The sequence below is a fragment of the Manis javanica genome, chromosome 4 (assembly GCF_040802235.1).
Source record: "Manis javanica isolate MJ-LG chromosome 4, MJ_LKY, whole genome shotgun sequence".
NCBI lineage: Eukaryota > Metazoa > Chordata > Mammalia > Pholidota > Manidae > Manis > Manis javanica.
In genome coordinates this window covers 173,323,512-173,344,386 of record NC_133159.1, presented here as the reverse complement: position 1 = coordinate 173,344,386, position 20,875 = coordinate 173,323,512, and the positions used below count along the sequence as shown (strand labels likewise).

The 20,875-nt window shown below is 41.2% G+C and overlaps 1 protein-coding gene across 16 annotated transcripts in view; it reads right to left on the bottom strand.

Annotated features, from left to right (window-relative positions):
- Positions 1 to 20,875, bottom strand: part of MAP2K6 (mitogen-activated protein kinase kinase 6) — a 144,826-nt gene that overhangs the window by 37,951 nt on the left and 86,000 nt on the right. For all 16 annotated transcript variants that reach the window (XM_073235854.1, XM_073235855.1, XM_073235851.1 and 13 more), the window contains exon 11: positions 13,995 to 14,040. In XM_073235854.1, coding sequence (XP_073091955.1) covers positions 13,995 to 14,040 — 46 coding nt within the window. The remainder of the gene's footprint in view (positions 1 to 13,994; positions 14,041 to 20,875) is intronic.

Sequence of the window (20,875 nt, the reverse complement as noted above, 5' to 3'; positions counted from 1 at the left end):
CCAGGTACAGAAAGAGGAAGAAGGCTGTGCCACTGGGTGTGCTCGGAGAAAACACGGAGATCTATGAACACACTGTCAGGAACATCGGAACAAGCTGCAGTCCCCAGTGGTCTCCATATTCCATACACAACACCTCAGGCCTCAAGGCTATGATGGTCTATGGGTTCAGTCATCCTTGCTTCACACTGTGACTCAGTCTAGAACTTGCCAGAATATTTGAAGAACATGGGCAAGCACTTGCATTGCCTGGTTCTCATTTCTGGTGGTTATCACCTGAGACAGGAGTCAACAACAGATGGGCCAGGTGCCAAATCTGGCCCACTGTCTATTTTTGAAATAAAGTTTTATTGGAACACAGCCATACCCATGTGTTTACACATTAAATATGGCTGTTCTTGTACAAGAACAACAGAGTTGAGTACTTATGACAGCCCACAAACTTAAAATACATACTATATAACCCTTCACAGAAAATGCTGGCTGGTCCCTATTCTAGAAGAACAAATCTTACTCAGTCATGCCCCACAGTAGGAGTTTGAGAGAATAGGGAAATGAGATGATCTTAGAGCATGTCTACCCCTCAATCCAAATTAGGGGGGAAAACATTTCAGATTTCCATAAGAGGTACATGTCTGGGTTGGGGCCTTAATTATAATGTTCTTCACCTGGAAAAGGGATTTTTTTTTCCTGCCTTCACCAACTTCTATAATCTAAACAATAGCCTTTCAGCATGTGTTTTTCCAATCCTAAAGTCAAAGAGTTTGGACTCAGACTTTCCATTTAAAAACCTCAATTCCACGGGAAAGCAGAGAGCAGCTAAGGCCTTAAAAGGCAAGTCCATTTCCAGTACCACAAAGACAGATGCTATAAAAAGTAGAGGAGGCTCACATGACCTTACAACATTAATATGAAGGCTATAAATGATTACACTGTTAGAGTATATTAAAAAGGTAGAATTCACAGCTGTCAATGTACATTAAGCTAGAATTCAGCATTTTTTCCCAAGTGTGTTCATCTGAGGTCTCTTGGAGGGAAAAAAGTTCTTCATTTTAAATAGCCAGAACTATATAGCAAATGTTCTTTTATCTGAAAATAGTGACAAATAAGACAACTTAGAAATAGGATAACACACTTCATAGGACCCCACAGTAATCTCTCTATGTCTATTGTCCTTTATGTGAAATTAATTTTAAAATGCTCTGGGGGTTACGTAAGTACAGCCAGGACTGAAAAGGCCCCTGACTGGCTATTAAAAACATAATCAGGGAGGAAATACTCGATCCAAACATGTAGAATGCTGTGATCTTCTCAAGGGTTACTCATCTTTTCTTCCTCAGCTGTGGGTCTGGGACTTACTTTAATAGAGCCAGGAGAATGCTGAGTCCCAGGGGCTCCTTTATTAAAGAAGAGAGTGGAGGCCCAAAGAGATGCCCTTGTCTATTCTCAAACTTTTCCCAGCATTCTTTTATGGTCACCCAATTAGAGAATAGTTCAGACTTAAATCAAAACTTAACCAACAAAGAAGAACAAAGCTGGGGGTATCATGCTCCCTGACTCCAAGCTATACTATAAAACTAAAGTAATCAAAACAGTATGGTACTGGCAGAAGATGAGACCCATAGATCAATGAAACAGAATAAAGAGCCCAGACATAAACCCATGCATGTATGTTCAATTAATATATGATAAAGGGCCATGAATATACAATGGGGAAAAGACAGCCCTTTCAATAACTGATGTTGGAAAAACTAGACAGATACATGTGAGAGAATGAAACTTGATTACTGTCTAACTCCATACACAAAAGGAAACTCAAAATGGATCAAAGACCTAAATGTAAGACATGAAACCATTAAACTCTTAGAAGAAAACACAGGCAAAAATCTCTTGAACGTAAGGATGAGCAATTTTTTTCTGGATACATCTCCCCATGCAAGGGTAAAAAAATAAAAAATGGGGCGGAGCCAAGATGGCGGCGTGAGTAGAGCAGTGGAAATCTCCTCCCAAAAACACATAGAGCTATGAAAATATAACAAAGAAAAATCTTCCTAAAATAGAGACCACAGGACACAGGACAACATCCAGACCACATCCACACCTGCAAGAACCCAGCGCCTTGTGAAGGGGGTAAGATACAAGCCCCAGCCCGGCGGGACCCGAGCGCCCCTCCCCCCAGCTCCCGGCGGGTGGAGAGAAACCGGAGCGGTTTTTTTTTTTTCTTTTTTTTTGGCGAGCGCTTTTTGGAAGCCTTAGAGGGACGGGCCCCCGTTGCTGGGGAGGCAGGGTGGCGGGACCGGTGAGGAGGTGCCTGGGAACGGCGCCGGAGGACAAAGAATATCCCGCGTTTCTCCCTGCGAGACCTGGGGGCGGGTGCCTGAGACCGGTGCCTGAGGACGGAGGAGGTCGCGCGTTTTTCCCCTTTTTTTTTTCTTCTCTTTTTGGCGAGCGCTTTTTGGAAGCCTTGAAGGGACGGGGACCCCAGTGCTAGGGAGGCACGGTGGCGGGACTGGTGAGCGGGTGGCTGGGACCAGCGCCTGAGGACAAAGAATATCCCCCATTTTTCCCTGCGGGACCGGTGGGCGGGTGCCTGAGACCGGCACTTGAGGACAGAGGAAATCGCGCATTTTTCCCCTTTTTTTTTTTCTCTTTTCTGCGAGTGCTTTTTGGAAGCCTAAAAGGGACAGGGACCCCGGTGCTAGGGAGGCAGGGCGGCGGGACTAGTGAGCGGGTGCCTGGGACCGGCACCTGAGGACAAAGAATATCCCGCATTTTTCCCTGTGGGACCGGTGGGTGGGTGCCTGAGACCAGCACCTGAGGACGGAAGAAATCGCGCGTTTTTCCCCTTTTTTTTCTCTCTTTTTGCCGAGTGCTTTTTGGAAGCCTTGAAGGGACAGGGACCCCGTGCTAGGGAGGCAGGGCGGCGGGACTGGTGAGCGGGTGCGTGGGACCAGTGCCTGAGGACAAAGAATATTCAGCGTTCCTTCCCTGCGGGACCGGTGGGTGGGTGCTTTTTGGAAGCCTTGAAAGGACAGGGACCCTGGTGCTAGGGAGACAGGGCAGCAGGACCAGTGAGCGGGTGCCTGGGACCGGCACCTGAGGAGAAAAAAAAAAAAAAAAAATCGCTTGTTTTTTCCTTTTTTTTTCCTTTTTTTTTTCTCTTTCTTTCTGTTCCCTCTCTCATTGTTGCTGCTGTTGTTTTGGTTTGGAGAGTGCTTTTTGGAAATCTTAAAGGGGCAGGACAGGTCACTTAGACCAGAAGCAGGGAATCTGGGGATCTCTGGGCACTCTAACCCCCTGGGCAGCAGGGAGCACAGAGGCCCCTTACGGAGATAAATAGTCTCCTGGCTGCTCCCCCTCCAACGGGGCTCCACCATTTTGGAGGAACAGCCCCAGCCAGGCCAAGCCCACAGCAACAGCGGAGATAAACCCCAAAGCAACTGGGCAGGAAGCAGAAGCCCTGTCTGCGCACAGCTGCCCAGCACAAGCCACTAGAGGTCGCTATTCTCCCAGGAAAAGGCTACAAACCAACAAGAAGGGAAGCTCTTCCAGCGGTCACTTGTACCAGCTCTGCACACTATCTCTATCACCATGAAAAGGCAAAACTACAGGCAGACAAAGATCACAGAGACAACACCTGAGAAGGAGACAGACCTAACTAGTCTTCCTGAAAAAGAATTCAAAATAAAAATCATGAACATGCTGACAGAGATGCAGAAAAAAATGCAAGAGCAATGGGATGAGATGCAGAGAAAAATGCAAGAGCAGTGGGATGAAGTCCGGAAGGAGATCACAGATGTCAGGAAAGAGATCACAGAAGTGAAACAATCCCTGGAAGGATTTATAAGCAGAATGGATAAGATGCAAGAGGCCATTGAAGGAATAGAAGCCAGAGAACAGGAACGTATAGAAGCTGACATAGAGAGAGATAAAAGGATCTCCAGGAATGAAACAACACTAAGAGAAATATGTGACCAATACAAAAGGAAAAACATTCGTATTATAGGGATACCAGAAGAGGAAGAAAGAGGAAAAGGGATAGAAAGTGTCTTTGAAGAAATAATTGCTGAAAACTTCCCCAAACTGGGGGAGGAAATAATCGAACAGACCATGGAATTATACAGAACCCCCAACAGAAAGGATCCAAGGAGGACAACACCAAGACACATAATAATTAAAATGGCAAGGATCAAGGACAAGGAAAGAGTTTTAAAGGCAGCTAGAGAGAAAAAGGTCACCTATAAAGGAAAACCAATCAGGCTAACATCAGACTTCTCAACAGAAACCCTACAGGCCAGAAGAGAATGGCATGATATACTTAATGCAATGAAACAGAAGGGCCTTGAACCAAGGATACTGTATCCAGCACGACTATCATTTAAATATGATGGTGGGATCAAACAATTCCCAGACAAGCAAAAGCTGAGGGAATTTGCTTCCCACAAACCACCTCTACAGGGCATCCTACAGGGACTGCTCTAGATGGGAGCACCCCTAAAAAGAGCACAGAACAAAACACACAACATATGAAGAATGGAGGAGGAGGAATAAGAAGGGAGAGAAGAAAAGACTCTCCAGACAGTGTATATAACAGCTCAATAAGCGAGCTAAGTTAGGCAGTAAGATACTAAAGAAGCTAACCTTGAACCTTTGGTAACCACGAATCTAAAGCCTGCAATGGCAATAAGTACATATCTTTCAATAGTCACCCTAAATGTAAATGGACTTAATGCACCAATCAAAAGACATAGAGTAATAGAATGGATAAAAAAGCAAGACCCATCTATATGCTGCTTACAAGAAACTCACCTTAAACCCAAAGATAAGCATAGACTAAAAGTCAAGGGATGGAAAAACATTTCAGGCAAACAACAGTGAGAAGAAAGCAGGGGTTGCAGTACTAATATCAGACAAAATAGACTTCAAAACAAAGAAAGTAACAAGAGATAAAGAAGGCCACTACATAATGATAAAGGGCTTAGTCCAACAAGAGGATATAACCATTCTAAATATATATGCACCCAATACAGGAGCACCAGCATATGTGAAGCAAATACTAACAGAACTAAAGAGGGAAATAGACTGCAATGCATTCATTGTAGGAGACTTCAACACACCACTCACCCCAAAGGATAGATCCACCGGGCAGAAAATAAGTAAAGACACACAGGCACTGAACAACACACTAGAACAGATGGACCTAATAGACATCTATAGAACTTTACATCCAAAAGCAACAGGATATACATTCTTCTCAAGTGCACATGGAACATTCTCCAGAATAGACCACATACTAGCTCACAAAAAGAGCCTCAGTAAATTCCACAATATTGAAATTCTACCAACCAATTTTTCAGACCACAAAGGTATGAAAGTAGAAATAAATTCTACAAAGAAAACAAAAAGGCTCACAAACACATGGAGGCTTAACAACATGCTACTAAATAATCAATGGATCAATGAACAAATCAAAATAGAGATCAAGGAATATATAGAAACAAATGACAACAACAACACTAAGCCCCAACTTCTGTGGGATGCAGCGAAAGCAGTCTTAAGAGGAAAGTATATAGCAATCCAGGCACACTTGAAGAAGGAAGAACAATCCCAAATGAATAGTCTAACATCACAATTATTAAAACTGGAAAAAGAAGAACAAATGAGGCCTAAAGTCAGCAGAAGGAGGGACATAATAAAGATCAGAGAAGAAATAAACAAAATTGAGAAGAATAAAACAATAGCAAAAATCAACGAAACCAAGAGCTGGTTCTTTGAGAAAATAAACAAAATAGATAAGCCTCTAGCCCAACTTATTAAGAGAAAAAGAGAGTCAACACAAATCAACATAATCAGAAATGAGAATGGAAAAATCACGACAGACTCCACAGAAATACAAAGAATTATTAAAGACTACTATGAAAACCTATATGCCAACAAGCTGGAAAACCTAGAAGAAATGGACAACTTCCTAGAAAAATACAACCTCCCAAGACTGACCAAGGAAGAAACACAAAAGTTAAACAAACCAATTACAAGCAAAGAAATTGAAACAGTAATCAAAAAACTACCCAAGAACAAAACCCCGGGGCCGGACGGATTTACCTCGGAATTTTATCAGACACACAGAGAAGACATAATACCCATTCTCCTTAAAGTGTTCCACAAAATAGAAGAAGAGGGAATACTCCCAAACTCATTCTATGAAGCCAACATCACCCTAATACCAAAACCAGGAAAAGACCCCACCAAAAAAGAAAATTACAGACCAATATCCCTGATGAATGTAGATGCAAAAATACTCAATAAAATATTAGCAAACAGAATTCAACAGTATATCAAAAGGATCATACACCATGACCAAGTGGGGTTCATCCCAGGGATGCAAGGATGGTACAACATTCGAAAATCCATCAACATCATCCACCACATCAACAAAAAGAAAGACAAAAACCACATGATCATCTCCATAGATGCTGAAAAAGCATTTGACAAAATTCAACATCCATTCATGATAAAAACTCTCAGCAAAATGGGAATAGAGGGCAAGTACCTCAACATAATAAAGGCCATATATGATAAACCCACAGCCAGCATTATACTGAACAGCGAGAAGCTGAAAGCATTTCCACTGAGATCGGGAACCAGACAGGGATGCCCACTCTCCCCACTGTTATTTAACATAGTACTGGAGGTCCTAGCCACGGCAATCAGACAAAACAAAGAAATACAAGGAATCCAGATTGGTAAAGAAGAAGTTAAACTGTCACTATTTGCAGATGATATGATACTGTACATAAAAAACCCTAAAGACTCCACTCCAAAACTACTAGAACTGATATCGGAATACAGCAAAGTTGCAGGATACAAAATCAACACACAGAAATCTGTAGCTTTCCTATACACTAACAACGAATCAATAGAAAGAGAAATCAGGAAAACAATTCCATTCACCATTGCATCAAAAAGAATAAAATACCTAGGAATAAACCTAACCAAAGAAGTGAAAGACTTATACTCTGAAAACTACAAGTCACTCTTAAGAGAAATTAAAGGGGACACTAATAAATGGAAACTCATCCCATGCTCATGGCTAGGAAGAATTAATATCGTCAAAATGGCCATCCTGCCGAAAGCAATATACAAATTTGATGCAATCCCTCTCAAATTACCAGCAACATTCTTCAATGAATTAGAACAAATAATTCAAAAATTCATATGGAAACACCAAAGACCCCGAATAGCCAAAGCAATCCTGAAAAAGAAGAATAAAGTAGGGGGGATCTCACTCCCCAACTTCAAGCTCTACTACAAAGCCATAGTAATCAAGACAATTTGGTACTGGCACAAGAACAGAGCCACAGACCAGTGGAACAGATTAGAGACCCCAGAAATTAACCCAAACATATATGGTCAATTAATATTTGATAAAGGAGCCATGGACATACAATGGCAAAATGACAGTCTCTTCAACAGATGGTGCTGGCAAAACTGGACAGCTACATGTAGGAGAATGAAACTGGACCATTGTCTAACCCCATATACAAAGGTAAACTCAAAATGGATCAAAGACCTGAATGTAAGTCACGAAACCATTAAACTCTTGGAAAAAAACATAGGCAAAAACCTCTTAGACATAAACATGAGTGATCTCTTCTTGAACATATCTCCCCGGGCAAGGAAAACAACAGCAAAAATGAGCAAGTGGGACTACATTAAGCTGAAAAGCTTCTGTACAGCGAAAGACACCATCAATAGAACAAAAAGGAACCCTACAGTATGGGAGAATATATTTGAAAATGACAGATCTGATAAAGGCTTGACGTCCAGAATATATAAAGAGCTCACATGCCTCAACAAACAAAAAACAAATAACCCAATTAAAAAATGGGCAGAGGAACTGAACAGACAGTTCTCCAAAAAAGAAATACAGATGGCCAAGAGACACATGAAAAGATGCTCCACATCGCTAATTATTAGAGAAATGCAAATTAAAACTACAATGAGGTATCACCTCACACCAGTAAGGATAGCTGCCATCCAAAAGACAAACAACAACAAATGTTGGCGAGGCTGTGGAGAAAGAGGAACCCTCCTACACTGCTGGTGGGAATGTAAATTAGTTCAACCATTGTGGAAAGCAGTATGGAGGTGCATCAAAATGCTCAAAACAGACCTACCATTTGACCCAGGAATTCCACTCCTAGGAATTTACCCTAAGAACGCAGCAACCAAGTTTGAGAAAGACAGATGCACTCCTATGTTTATCGCAGCACTATTTACAATAGCCAAGAATTGGAAGCAACCTAAATGTCCATCTGTAGATGAATGGATAAAGAAGATGTGGTACATATACACAATGGAATACTACTCAGCCATAAGAAGTGGAAAAATCCAACCATTTGCAGCAACATGGATGGAGCTGGAGAGTATTATGCTCAGTGAAATAAGCCAAGCGGAGAAAGAGAAATACCAAATGATTTCACTCATCTGAGGAGTATAGGAACAAAGGAAAAACTGAAGGAACAAAACAGCAGCAGAATTACAGAACCCAAAAATGGACTAACAGGTACCAAAGGGAAAGGAACTGGGGAGGATGGGTGGGCAGGGAGGGATAAGGGGGGGGAAGAAGAAGGGGGGTATTAAGATTAGCATGCATGGGGGGAGGGAGAAAGGGGAGGGTGGGCTGCACAACACAGAGAGGACAAGTAGTGACTCTACCACATTTTGCTAAGCTGATGGACAGTAACCGTAATGTGGTTGTTAGGGGGGGACCTGATATAGCGGAGAGCATAGTAAACATAGTATTCTTCAGGTAAGTGTAGATTAAAAATTAAAAAAAAAAAAAAAAAAAGAAAGAAAGAAAGAAAAGGGGGATTACTCCTTAACAGGATAAAACTATTGGTAAATCAAAGATCAACGCATGCTTTAAATATCCTTAATGTTGATCACTTAAAGGGTGTCAGATGATCAGCTATGGAGGTACTCTTTTCTGATAATATTCCTTTCTCTTAATTAAAAAAAAAAAAAAAAAAAAAAAGCAGTTACTGTGTGCTGACCTCCAATGAGTTCTGCACAGTGGTATAGAGGGCATGTCAAAGTGTGGGCAAAGGGTCTGTTTGTTTCTATGCAGAAGATCAAGGCCTAGCTTGGATACCCAGAAAATGAACTAAGATATGATATGAGGAGGAGCTTCCGGCATCAGCACTCTCTGGAGGACTCGTGCCGGGGGATGATCATCAAAAAGCCTCCACAGGGATCCGGACGATGCTGCGGTTGTGGCTGCATCCAGCCCACCGTCTCCTGGACTTGCCATAGGAATGAGGAGGGAGATGTCTAGGCTGGCATGTGCATACAGTGAGACAACGAATTTGACTGGATCTGTACTGTTGGAACTCAACCAGGAGTTGGGAGGGGTGCAAGTTGTAGCACCCCAAAATCTCATGACTATAGACTATCTATGGTTAAAAGAACATATGGGATGTGAACAGATCCCAGAAATGGGCTGCTTTAATTTGTCTGATGGTTCAAGTACAGTTGGAAAATATCCATCATATCATAGATAAATTTTCACAAATGCCTAGGGTGCCTAAATGGTTTTCTTGGCTTCACTGGAGATGGCTGGTAATTATAGATTTGCTTTGTTTATGTCACCGTATTCCTATTATGTTAATAGGTGTGTGCAAATTAGTTAGTAGTTTAAAACCTATACATACTTAAGGTACTATACAAGAAGATATGTCAAAGAAATAATCAATCCTCCCAAGTTTCCTTCATATGCTACATCTATAGCTTTTCTTCTTCCTTCCTAATTACAAACCTTAAATAGAATTCGTGCCTCATATAGAATTTACTGAGTATCATAATTCCTCCAGGTGGTAAAGATACCTCGAGACAAGTGCTGGGCATAGAAGCCACAGGGCATAAATCTGCAAAGAAGTAAAAAGCTAACCTTTGCAAACAATATGGCTTCTCTCTCACTTACCAACTTTACATTTCCCTGTATGGCCCCGGAAGATGACTGGTTAGCCAGAGACGGGTAAGATTCCTCAAGGGAGGAACAACCTAAGACAGGCACAGTCGCAGGGGGGCCATCAGGTGAGAATTTGGGGATCAACAGAGGTGAGGCTCAGAACCTCACCCCCCCTGCTTTGAGAGAAATCTTCTGCATCCGTGGATGTCTTGCTGCCCTTGTCTAGCCTGGATTAATACTTAGTCCATAGGCACACACCTGATCATCTGATCATCTACATTTGCCTTCTTACAGCACTAAACTATGTTTTCTACCTTTATCTTGCATCTACCTACCACTTCAGCATCTTATTAAAAATAAAAATAATAATAATAATAGGAGAAATGTGGGATCAACATATAAATCAAGTACAAAAATCAAATGAATATTCATATTTGACCTGATGGTTTATAGGTCATATTGCATGATCAAAACCGAAAGTTTCTGTGATGAATGCCCTTGTACTGTTCACCATGTAAGAATTTATTCACTCTGTAAGAATTCGTTCACCATGTAAGAACTTGTTCGTTATGCTTCAGAAGATTGGAGACTGACGAGAATTAGGCTTGAGATGGATTAATGATTGTACATTGAGCATTGACCCCCCTATACTGAATTTTATTGTTGTTAACAACCATTTGATCAATAAATATGAGAGATGCCCTCTCAAAAAAAATAAAAATAAAAAATGAACACATGGGACTACATCAAACTGAAAAGTTTCTGTATAGCAAGGGATACCATCAATAGAACAAAAAGGCAGCCTACAGTATGAGAGAATATATTCATAAATGATTTATCTGATAAGAGGTTAACATCCAAAATAATAAGGAACTCATATGACTGAACTCCAAAAAAATAGATAACCCAAATTAAAAATGGGCAGAGGACCTGAACAGACATTTTCCAAAGGAAGAGATATAGATGGTCAACACACAGGCACATGAAAAGATGCTCCACATCACTGATGACCAGGGAAGTGCAAATCAGAACCACAATGAGACACCACCTCACACGAGGTTGAATGGCCACTGTCCAAAAGACAAGAAATAACAAGTGTTGGTGAGGATGTGGAGAAAAGGGAACCCCTACACTGTTGGTAAGAAGGTAAACTGATGAAACCACTCTGGAAAGCAGTATGGAGTTTCCTTAAAAAACTAAAAATAGAAGTACCATATGACCCAGTAATTCCACTTCTAGGAATTTACCCAAAGAAAACAAAATACCTGATTTGAAAAGATAACATGCACCCTTATGTTTATTGCTATAGTATTTATAATAACCAAGATATGGAAGCAATCAAAGTGTCCATCAATAAATGAATAGCTAAAGAAGATGTGGTGCTTATACACAATGGTGTTATTCAGCCATAAAAAAGAAGAAATCCTGCCATTTGTGACAACATGGATGGACCTAGAGGGTATTATGCTTGGTGAAATAAGCCATGCAAAGAAAGACAAATACTGTATGATTTCACTTATTTGTGGAATCTAAAAACAGAATAAAACAAAATGAAAAAAAATAGTGGTAAACTCACAGACACTTAGAAGTGACTGATGGCTATCACGGGGGAGAGGCTGGGATGGATAGTGGAGAGGGAGAGAGGGATAAAGAGGCATAAAAACTCTCAATCATAATGTAGGCTGGTCACAGGGATGGTAGTACAGCATAGAGACTATAGCCAATGATTCTGTAACATCTTTCTATGTTGACAGACAGTAACTAGACTAGTTGGGGTGAGTATTTAAAATGTGGGTAACTGGTGAACCACTGTGTTAAATACTTGAAACTAATAAAAGATTATATATCTACTATACTTTAATTTTTTTAAAAAAGAAGAAAGCATTTAAAAAAAGAAAGCTTAACCAACAGAACTGAACATCCATGTGATTGGCTGTGACTATGACTTATCATCTGGATCAGCTTTCTGTAACTCTTCCCAGCTTGACATCTCCAAGCTAAATTTTTCTCAACTTTACTGAGATATAATTGACATACAACATTGTGTAAGCTTAAATGTACAACATGATGATTTGATACACTTATATATTATGCGTTGATTAACACAATGAGAGGTTAGTTAACACAGCCTCACATAGTTCCCATTTTTTTGTGTGTGTATGATGAGAACCTTTAAGATCTCTTAGCAACTTTCAAGAATACAGTGTTGTTGATATGGTCACCATGCTATACATATTTTATCCATGTTGTTGCAAATGGCAGCATTTCCTTCTTTTTATGGCTGGATAATATTCCATTCTGTGTATGTGACATAATCTTTATCCATTCATGCACTGATGGACACTTAGATTGTTTCCATTTCTTGGCTACTGTAAATAATGCTGCAGTGAGCATGGGGGTGCAGATATCTCCTTGAGATAGTGATTTCATTTCCTCCAGATACAATCCCAGAAGTGGGACTGCTAGATCATGTGGTAGTTCTATTTCAACTCAAATTTCTTGAGGAATCTCTATATTGTTTCCATAGTGGCTGAACCTATTTACATTCCTTCCAACAGTGCCCAAAGGGTTCTTTTTCTCCCCATCCTAACCAGCAATTGTTATCTCTTGTCTTTTTGACAGTAGCCATTCTAACAGGTATGCACAGGTGATATCATGGTTTTGATTTGTATTTCTCTGATGATTAGTGATGGACAGCAAATTTGCAGGTACTTGTTGGAAAAATCAACAAGTACACCGAACTAAAATACTTCAATACAGCAAAGGAAACCATAAACAAAATGAAATGGCAACCTAGGGATTGGGAGAAAGTATCTGCAAACCTCATATCTGATGAAGGGTTAACATCCAAAATAGATAAAGGATTCATACAACTCAATTGCAAAAAACAAATTTAAAAATGGGCACAGGGCTTGAAAAGGCATTTTTCCAAGGAAGACATACACATGGCCAACAAGCTTTACTTTTTCCGTGTTGGACCCACCTAACCACACTACACCATCTGTTAAAAGCTATCAGGGTCCTGTGCTTCTGTCTCCTGCCCTGAGTTGGTCTTGAAGACTGTTTGTGGTGGGACGGGATGAACGCCAGCATTCAATCCCCGCTGAGTAACTGTGCTCCAGCAAGAAACGGTGTCAATGCTGGCTCTTTTGTTTTTGAAATTCTGCATGAGCAAAACTTTTCCTGCTGAAAAAATTGTAACTTTGATAACTGAAACAAATCTAGGAAGATGTTAACATAAATGAGTAATCTGAATTTTGTAATATTTCCTCAAAAACTGTGCCTTATACTTAGAGCGGAATTGCCAAGTTTAGATCCCTGCTGTCTATATTAAAGAATCATCTGTGATTAGCTTAGAATTGGAATTACCATAGTTTAAGAGGAACTACATTAAAACAACAGCTCTGATGTCTTATTTTCACTCCTTTTTTGACAGACAGTGCAAATGATAAGCTGTGAATGCTGAGGGAGTGTGATTCAAATTAATAAGCTGTTGTTTTGTTTCTTCTCACTAAAGGGAAAATGGGGAGGAAACAGAGTGATTCTTTCCTCCCTAAATACGCACCAAGAAGAAGTTTGTCCAATAAATCCCAAGTATTTTATCAAACATTCATCAGTCACATAGCACTTGTTTTCCTCAGTACTGAAATCCTTGAAGTCATCTTTCCTTCATATTATATTAGTAACTAATGACTCTTAATATCTCAAAACCTTGAAATTATAAATGTGACAGACGCAGTTGGGTGTATACAATGGCAGGTTTATCAGCATGCAAAAACATAGCTAAAAATGGTGATATGCCCAGGTTATATTAAAGATTTAGAACAAGTGAAAGACTCAACTCTTGCTTTTTCTTGGTGAGTTCAATTCCAGTTACCAATGTCTCAATAAATCAGCTCTTCCAATACAGGTGTTTGATTACAATTTAGTTCTTAGTCACTCTATCTTTACTGGATGCCACATACACATACTTCACCCTCGCATACATACACAGCTTGGACCTGGTGCCCCTGTTAACAGTACATACCATGAGCTCTGGGTATGTCGGCCGTTCTTTGGAATTCTTCTTCAAGCTTAAAGAGAAAAAATTAATCATATTAGATTTTAGAAACCATCTGCACATTCCCTAGACTAGGATTTCAGAACCTATAGCAGACTAAACATAAGTAGCTTTAAAAACATACTGAACACATAAATCTCCTAACTTGACTTTCCTCTTTTGTTACACTTAACAAATTATGTTTAAATCACTCTAGGCATACTTTGATGGGAGGAATAGGTGTGTGTGTGTGTGTGTGTGTGCGTGTGTGACACGTACTTTCCTTAATATTTTACCAATGACACATAAAGTAATTATTCTAATGCGCATCCCTTCTGTTTCAAATTACATGCCTACTTTCCTTCAAAACAGCTTTTACTTCCTCCCGATTGGCAATGAAATTGGCAGGTGTTCCTTATGTTAATTTGTTATCTCTTCACTCTCTTCAATACCTGGTTCTCCTTGCTCTCATTCCCCGGGAAGCATAATTTGCTTTTCTATATTCCCAGTCAAACCTGCCTGAGACAGAAACAACGCACCTGTGAAATGGCTAAGGCTACACCACTTGTTTACGACCTCTTGGCTGATGAAAGACAAAACACTCCCCGTTGGTGACTTCACCATTATTCTTAGAAACACTCTGCAGTTATGCACTCCTGTCACCTGGCTTGCATTCTGTATACACAAGTATCTATACACACAAACATTTTAATAACATGTGATACCAGAGGCAGCAGGAATAAAACTGCAATACGAAGAGGCCAACCCCTCGTCCCTATCCTCCACCCACCCCCTTGGCCACCCCCGGCCTTAGAGTGTCAAAGAAAGCAAAGGAGCAGTTTATTTGGCGTGGGAACCCCATGTTACAGAATGGAGAAGAGGATGATTTTGAAAACTATGATTTGCAAGGCAGCCTCCAGCACTCCTCTGCCCGCTGGGCCACAAAATCACACATGAATTGAAAGGAACTCGGCCTGACATCGAAGAAACCAAAATGTGACTGATACTCGGTTGCTGGAATTTGTGCTGATGGATCATTTTGAGCAAATGAGACCTAATTATGTGTGACATGAGCTCTGCTCCACCCACACAGGCTAATAATAATGGGGGGAGGAGGGGGCAAGGTGCCCTTAGGGAGTGGAGTGGTTGAGACACTTTGAGGAACTGTGGTTTAAAACAACACGAAATGAAAAAAAAAAAAAAGAAAGAAAGAAAGAGAAAGAGAGAGAGGAAGTTTTTGAACCAAAACAACATAAAGCAGCCTACCAGTTTATTCCAGGCAATGCAGTGGGTAGAAGCCAGGGAACCTGAGACAGGGTACAGGTAGATGTGAGGAGAGAAGTTTCAATCTGGAACTGAGGGCAGATCTAGCACCTAGTGACCTCAGTGACCAGACATCCTATGAGAGAAAGTTTCATCTCAACTGAGGATAAAAATAAGAGTGAATTAGAAAGAGGAATTTATCAACTGTCAAAGCCGGATTGAATATGGGAAGGTGTGTCTGAGGGCAATGAACGAGAACTGTCACTCCTGCCTGGGACTCTGCGTGTGCCTGTCTCCTGAGATTCTACAGGGCTCCTCTGGTGGAGTCCACCTGCCAGGGGACGGATATTTGGCAACATCTGGAGGCATTTTTAGTTGACACAACCGATAAGGGCGAGTGTTACCAGCATCCTATAGGTAGAGGCCAGTGATGTCACTAAACATCTTATAATACACGGGACTGTTCCCCACAGCAAAGGATGATCCAGTCCCAAACACCATTGTGCTGAGCCTGAGAATCCCCGAGCATGTGTGCCGGGGCATTTCTCCTCATTGCTATCATCTGTCCCCTTCTGTGAAGTGAAATTCATTTAGAAGCATCTCCAGCTGGCTCAATCTGTCATTTGCACACATCCTCACCACTACCACCCTTCCCAACCTCCCAAACCCAGAAAATACAAGTTCTTCTTCCAAAATTGCCAGATCAAAATTCACCTAGAAACACAGAAGAAGAAATGTAATCCCAGGAGTGCTTCTCACTTGCACATGGACCCTAGTAAACAAACAGGCTAATGACCAAAAGCCCTGAATTTCCAGCTGTTGTTCAAAGCAAATCACACACCAGAAAGTTTTCTCCATAATCTCAGTGACTTAACTTGCTAAAATCAAGTGGAAAGCACAAATGCAACATTAAACCCACACTCAGTATTCAAGTAGTTGGTTTCAGGCACCTCTGTTTAGAGGGAAAGTTAGTCAGTCATCAGACCCTAACTTCACATTGACTCTGACATATTTCGCTCGAGGATCATGCCCTATCTACCCATTACCAGTTTTTATTGGTCCACAGCTGAACCGAGGGAATCATAGTTAGGAAGTGCTGGTTTCTCAAACGTTACAATAGCCTCTTTAACTAGCCAGAGACCTTTGCGATGTTGCTTACTTTTGAACTTCTGTTTAGTAGATAATCAAATAAGGCTCTCTCTTCTCAGGTAGAGGAATGTAAACACTTGCTTTTATTAAGAGAGGTCCTTTAAAGTCAGGATATCTTATCTTTTCATTTTGGAAGCTTATGCAAACTTCCCCCAGAAGTTTTGTTAAGATGCATAAAGAAAACATGGAGAAAGTACCCCACCTTAGAGCTGACCCCTCTTAAAGTGTTTAGGACTCCTAAGACCTGGCCAGAGACTGCTGGCCCATAGACTATGTCTTGACTTATGGCCTCTGATCTGAAAGACCCAGATTTACCACAAGCGCTACTGCAGAGAACTGATGGAAAATACTCACACAGCAAACCAAGACTGCTTATTGAATTAATATAACTGATATATAACCCATTCTCCCCATCTTTTAAATTGAGAACACTTCAAAACATGGGCTAAGAATAGAAAATACCCAAGATAAGGTTAGGGGGAAAAAGCAAATTTTCCATGTTTTAATAGGAAGTGCTTGAAATTCTGTAAAAAATAACAACTGTGGAGTTCAAAGCTACACCAATTTCTTTTTGGATTTGAGTCAGACTTTTGAATTTTCAAGTGGCTTGTCATTTTCAAGCGTGCAATTAGCTAACTGCCCTAATTCCTCTTCCAAATGCCACAACACACGCTCCTGACCGTAGCTGACACTAAAAAGCAGCTTCATGCTGTCTTGAGAATTGCTAGTTTGAAGTTTGTGCTGACCAGAGGATTTCTGCCTACTTGAATTCCCCTGACCGCTTCCAAGAAGGCCTATTTGGTGCATCCACAGAATAAAAACAGATTGCGCCTCTCGAGCCATACATTTGTCATCAGCTAAATAAATATCCAGTGCCTCTTTTTACTGTCCTTCCTGAACATGTTGGGAACTATATTTGATTGTCTCTGTTTTATACTAGTTCCTCTGAATCAGATAGTATCAACGTCTGGGTGGGCCTCCAACACACTCCAACATGCCACCAGACTGATCAGCTGGGCACCGAGCCTCTTAAATAGGCCTGAAGAACATGGCAGAAAGGCAGTCGAGCTGTTCTGGCACTTGGTAGTTGATTTCCAGTGATTTCCTCTAGTCTCCAAGCCTGTAAGCGTAGAGGTTATAGGAAGAGGTTATGGTGAAAAGAGTAAGCCTGCTAAGATTCCTTTTTTTGAGAAAAATCCTTGTTAACCTCCCTATAGGTAAGGCTTCTCTAGGGAACAAAAGAGGCAGAAAATGTCATTTAACAGTCCTACTTCAAAATAAGTACAGAAAGGAAGGGTTTCCAAGAAATCATTGGTTTTTTTCCTTCAAGTTCATGAGGAATTAATACCTTCACTTTTGCTTCTAACCCCCAGAACCCCCGCCGAGGGTAATGGTTTTTCTGATGTCGCTGCAAAAGAAATACATCAGCTGGATCTCTGGGCTCTAGATCTAACTTTGGATGTGACAGCCTGCAAATGCTTCCCACTTGACCCCACGAACCACAGTTTACTGTCAATGGACAAGCAGGGATCAGAGGACACTGGCTCCCAAGTTGATTCCTCGGATGAAGGTGTACAGCGTGTAGCAGCCTTCTGATGTCATCAAATGCTTAGGGGGGATGCATCCCACGAAAGGTCACAAACACTCTGAGAGTTACCTAGGTGATGAACTTTGTAAACCTTTTTCTTCTATTTCTTCATTGAACCCAAAGGCAAGATGTAGGAGGTCAACACACAGATGCATCTATTTTGAAATTTGAGATGAATTTTTTCACTTCCCAAATATGTAGCCCTTTCCTCATTTATCACAAAGAGTTGGGGCTTTTCAAGAAGTCTAGAAGGATTCTAGCCTATGTCATAAAAATACAAAAAACACATGGAAGTCAAAAAAGGGTCCTTTTTATGAAGCAGTGTCTCAAAAACGCCACTTTATACATAGGAAAATGGAGGAAGAGCTATAAAAGGGAGTCAAGCTCATATGCTCCATCCTTCTCTTCATGAAGAAAGAGAAGAGGTGTTCTTAGGTAATAATTTCTCCATTCTTTCTACCCACCTCCAGATCAGCCTCAAAACTGTCAGTAATAAAACAAGGGAAGTACCTAGACTGCTACTCAGGGCAGATAGGTATCTGTATGCTAGTACATATAAAAAATAAAATTCCTTCCACAAAGATCTAAGCCATTCATAAAGTCTGAAAACACCAGCACCATTTTTTTTTTGAAGCATGAGACAACTTTTCCAATTCAGTTGACTTCAAAATAATGTTCATACTAAGGGGCTATCAAAGAAAATGTATTGGTGATTTTTGTAGGCAAAGAACTACTGACCTGGCATCTGAAACAGGAGAGCCTGTACTCTTAAAACAATCAACTGGGGATAGGCAAGAATACTCATAAAATTCAGAATGCTCCCTTTCTACTTCCCAATTCTCAGATCAACAAAGACAATGCACTACTTTACACAGCTGATAAATTCTTAAGTATCAGATTCTGTAGAAGCTTCAGCACTGAACATTCGAAGAAGAATTTATCCTTTGAGTTCAAAGCTAAAGGGATTTTTGTTTGTTATTATTCTTTTTTTTTTTTTTTTTTTTTAGTAAACCCTATAAATGAGCCAGACTGACTGACTTAAGAGTGAATGAAAACGACAAAGAATTAACAGTATCAATAGAATGAACTGTTCCAGGAAAGCTGGAAAATGTGTAAGGCTCAACATTTTTTTAATTAATGAACTATAGTAGCTGGGAACACAATTAAGAGAAAACAAGAGGGACATAGAGGCGTCAGAGAGTGCCGGTGAAGACATTAGGAGTGTCCTGGGGGGAGGACAGAGGGCACAAGTTAGTCGCTATATAAAGAGCAATAATCCAAGCATCGGGAAATATCCACATCTACATGCATACATGAAAATTAAAAAGCATGTATTTTTCAAAGTCTTCATTTGCAAATATCTGAAAAATGCTTTAACACTCTGATTCTTTAGTGGAAATGCTAGGTAAGAGAAAAAAACTACTTTGGTGGAAGACAAAGTAATGGAATGGTTTTTTAAAATAAATTATCGAAGAAGAAGCGGCTTTTGAATAGGAAGTGGCTGATGGCAGGTCTACAAATCAAGAGTCTAAATTAAAAGTTCTCACCCCAGCCATTTGGTAGAACGATTTGAGGACATTTGAAAAAATACTGATATTCAGGACCCTCCCAAGACCAACCCAACCAGAACCTCTGAGGGTGAGGCCAGGGTGACGTACCTTTGAAAACCCTCCCAAGTTTTATAAATGAGCAGCCAGAGTTGAGAACTATAGGATTCAAGTGTCGCTTCCCAACAAGCAGCTTAGCTTTCTCAAACGTTTCACACCAGCCACATTCTTACCAAGGTTTTCTGAAGTACCCAGAACCGTGAGGAAAAGGGGACAGGTGGGAGAAAGATTATAAGGGGCCTAGTTTGGAAAGACTTCCCTAGATAAGATCCTTTTCCCTTACCACCCATCTTGAGAACGACTGGCCCGAGCTATCCAAGACAACTCATACCTTTTTTTCTGTGACCTTTACATGGTTGAAGATAAGGAAAAGAAATTCTTGAATCCAGAAGGCAAAATCATGAGCCCATCTCAGCCTGGCTGGTGAGTCACAACACCCAGCCCACTCCCTCAAGGGAAACAGACGGGGGGCCATGCCTCAATGACCCAGAGGAGTGTATAGCAATACGCATGAACAGACAAGGGCGCAAGAGCCCAGTGTCCCTCTCTGGCCATTCAGCCAAAACTAAAACAAAAACAGACAACAGTGGGACAGCCTCCTATACCGTTAGGTTAAAGTTCCATGGGTGACACGGGGACAAGCGCTAACAAGAAGTACAAGAGGCCTTAGTTCCACAAGCAACAGACAGTTGCTTTGTCTCATGATGTTCCCCAGGAAAAGCTGCCCTTGTAATATTTCTTCCAAAGAGCATGAAGGCCAAGGAGTGATAACCTTGAGGAAGCTGTAACTGTCAATCAGCCTTCAGAGGTCCAGCCCCTTCCTGAGCCGCAAGTGGCCAGAATGGCTCCTCTCCAAGGACCCCAGCTGGGGGTGTCACCATCTGCAATTCCTCTTAGTCCCATTTCTCCTCTCTTCTGCAGGATGCCCAGATAAATGAACATGGCCCCACTGTGTGCCCTCCTTGGGCATGCTCTTCCAGCAGCCCTTGCAATGGCCATTGGGCCAAGTCATGCTAGGCATGGCCGTAGGCAGACTGAAACCTCTTGATTTTCTGGGGAAAGCTCCCCTCTCCACTTCCCTCAACTCCACTGGCAATTTCCATGAACACAAGTTGGCATGACTAGTACAACCCCTTCCATCTTTCCACCCCCACTTCCTTTAGGTTCCCTTCTCAGACCCCCAGTGTTGTCCACGTTCCCTCGGGGGCAAGAGTGTCCACAGTTAGCAAGGCTGTGCAGGAGGCAGCCTAAGCAACGCCAGA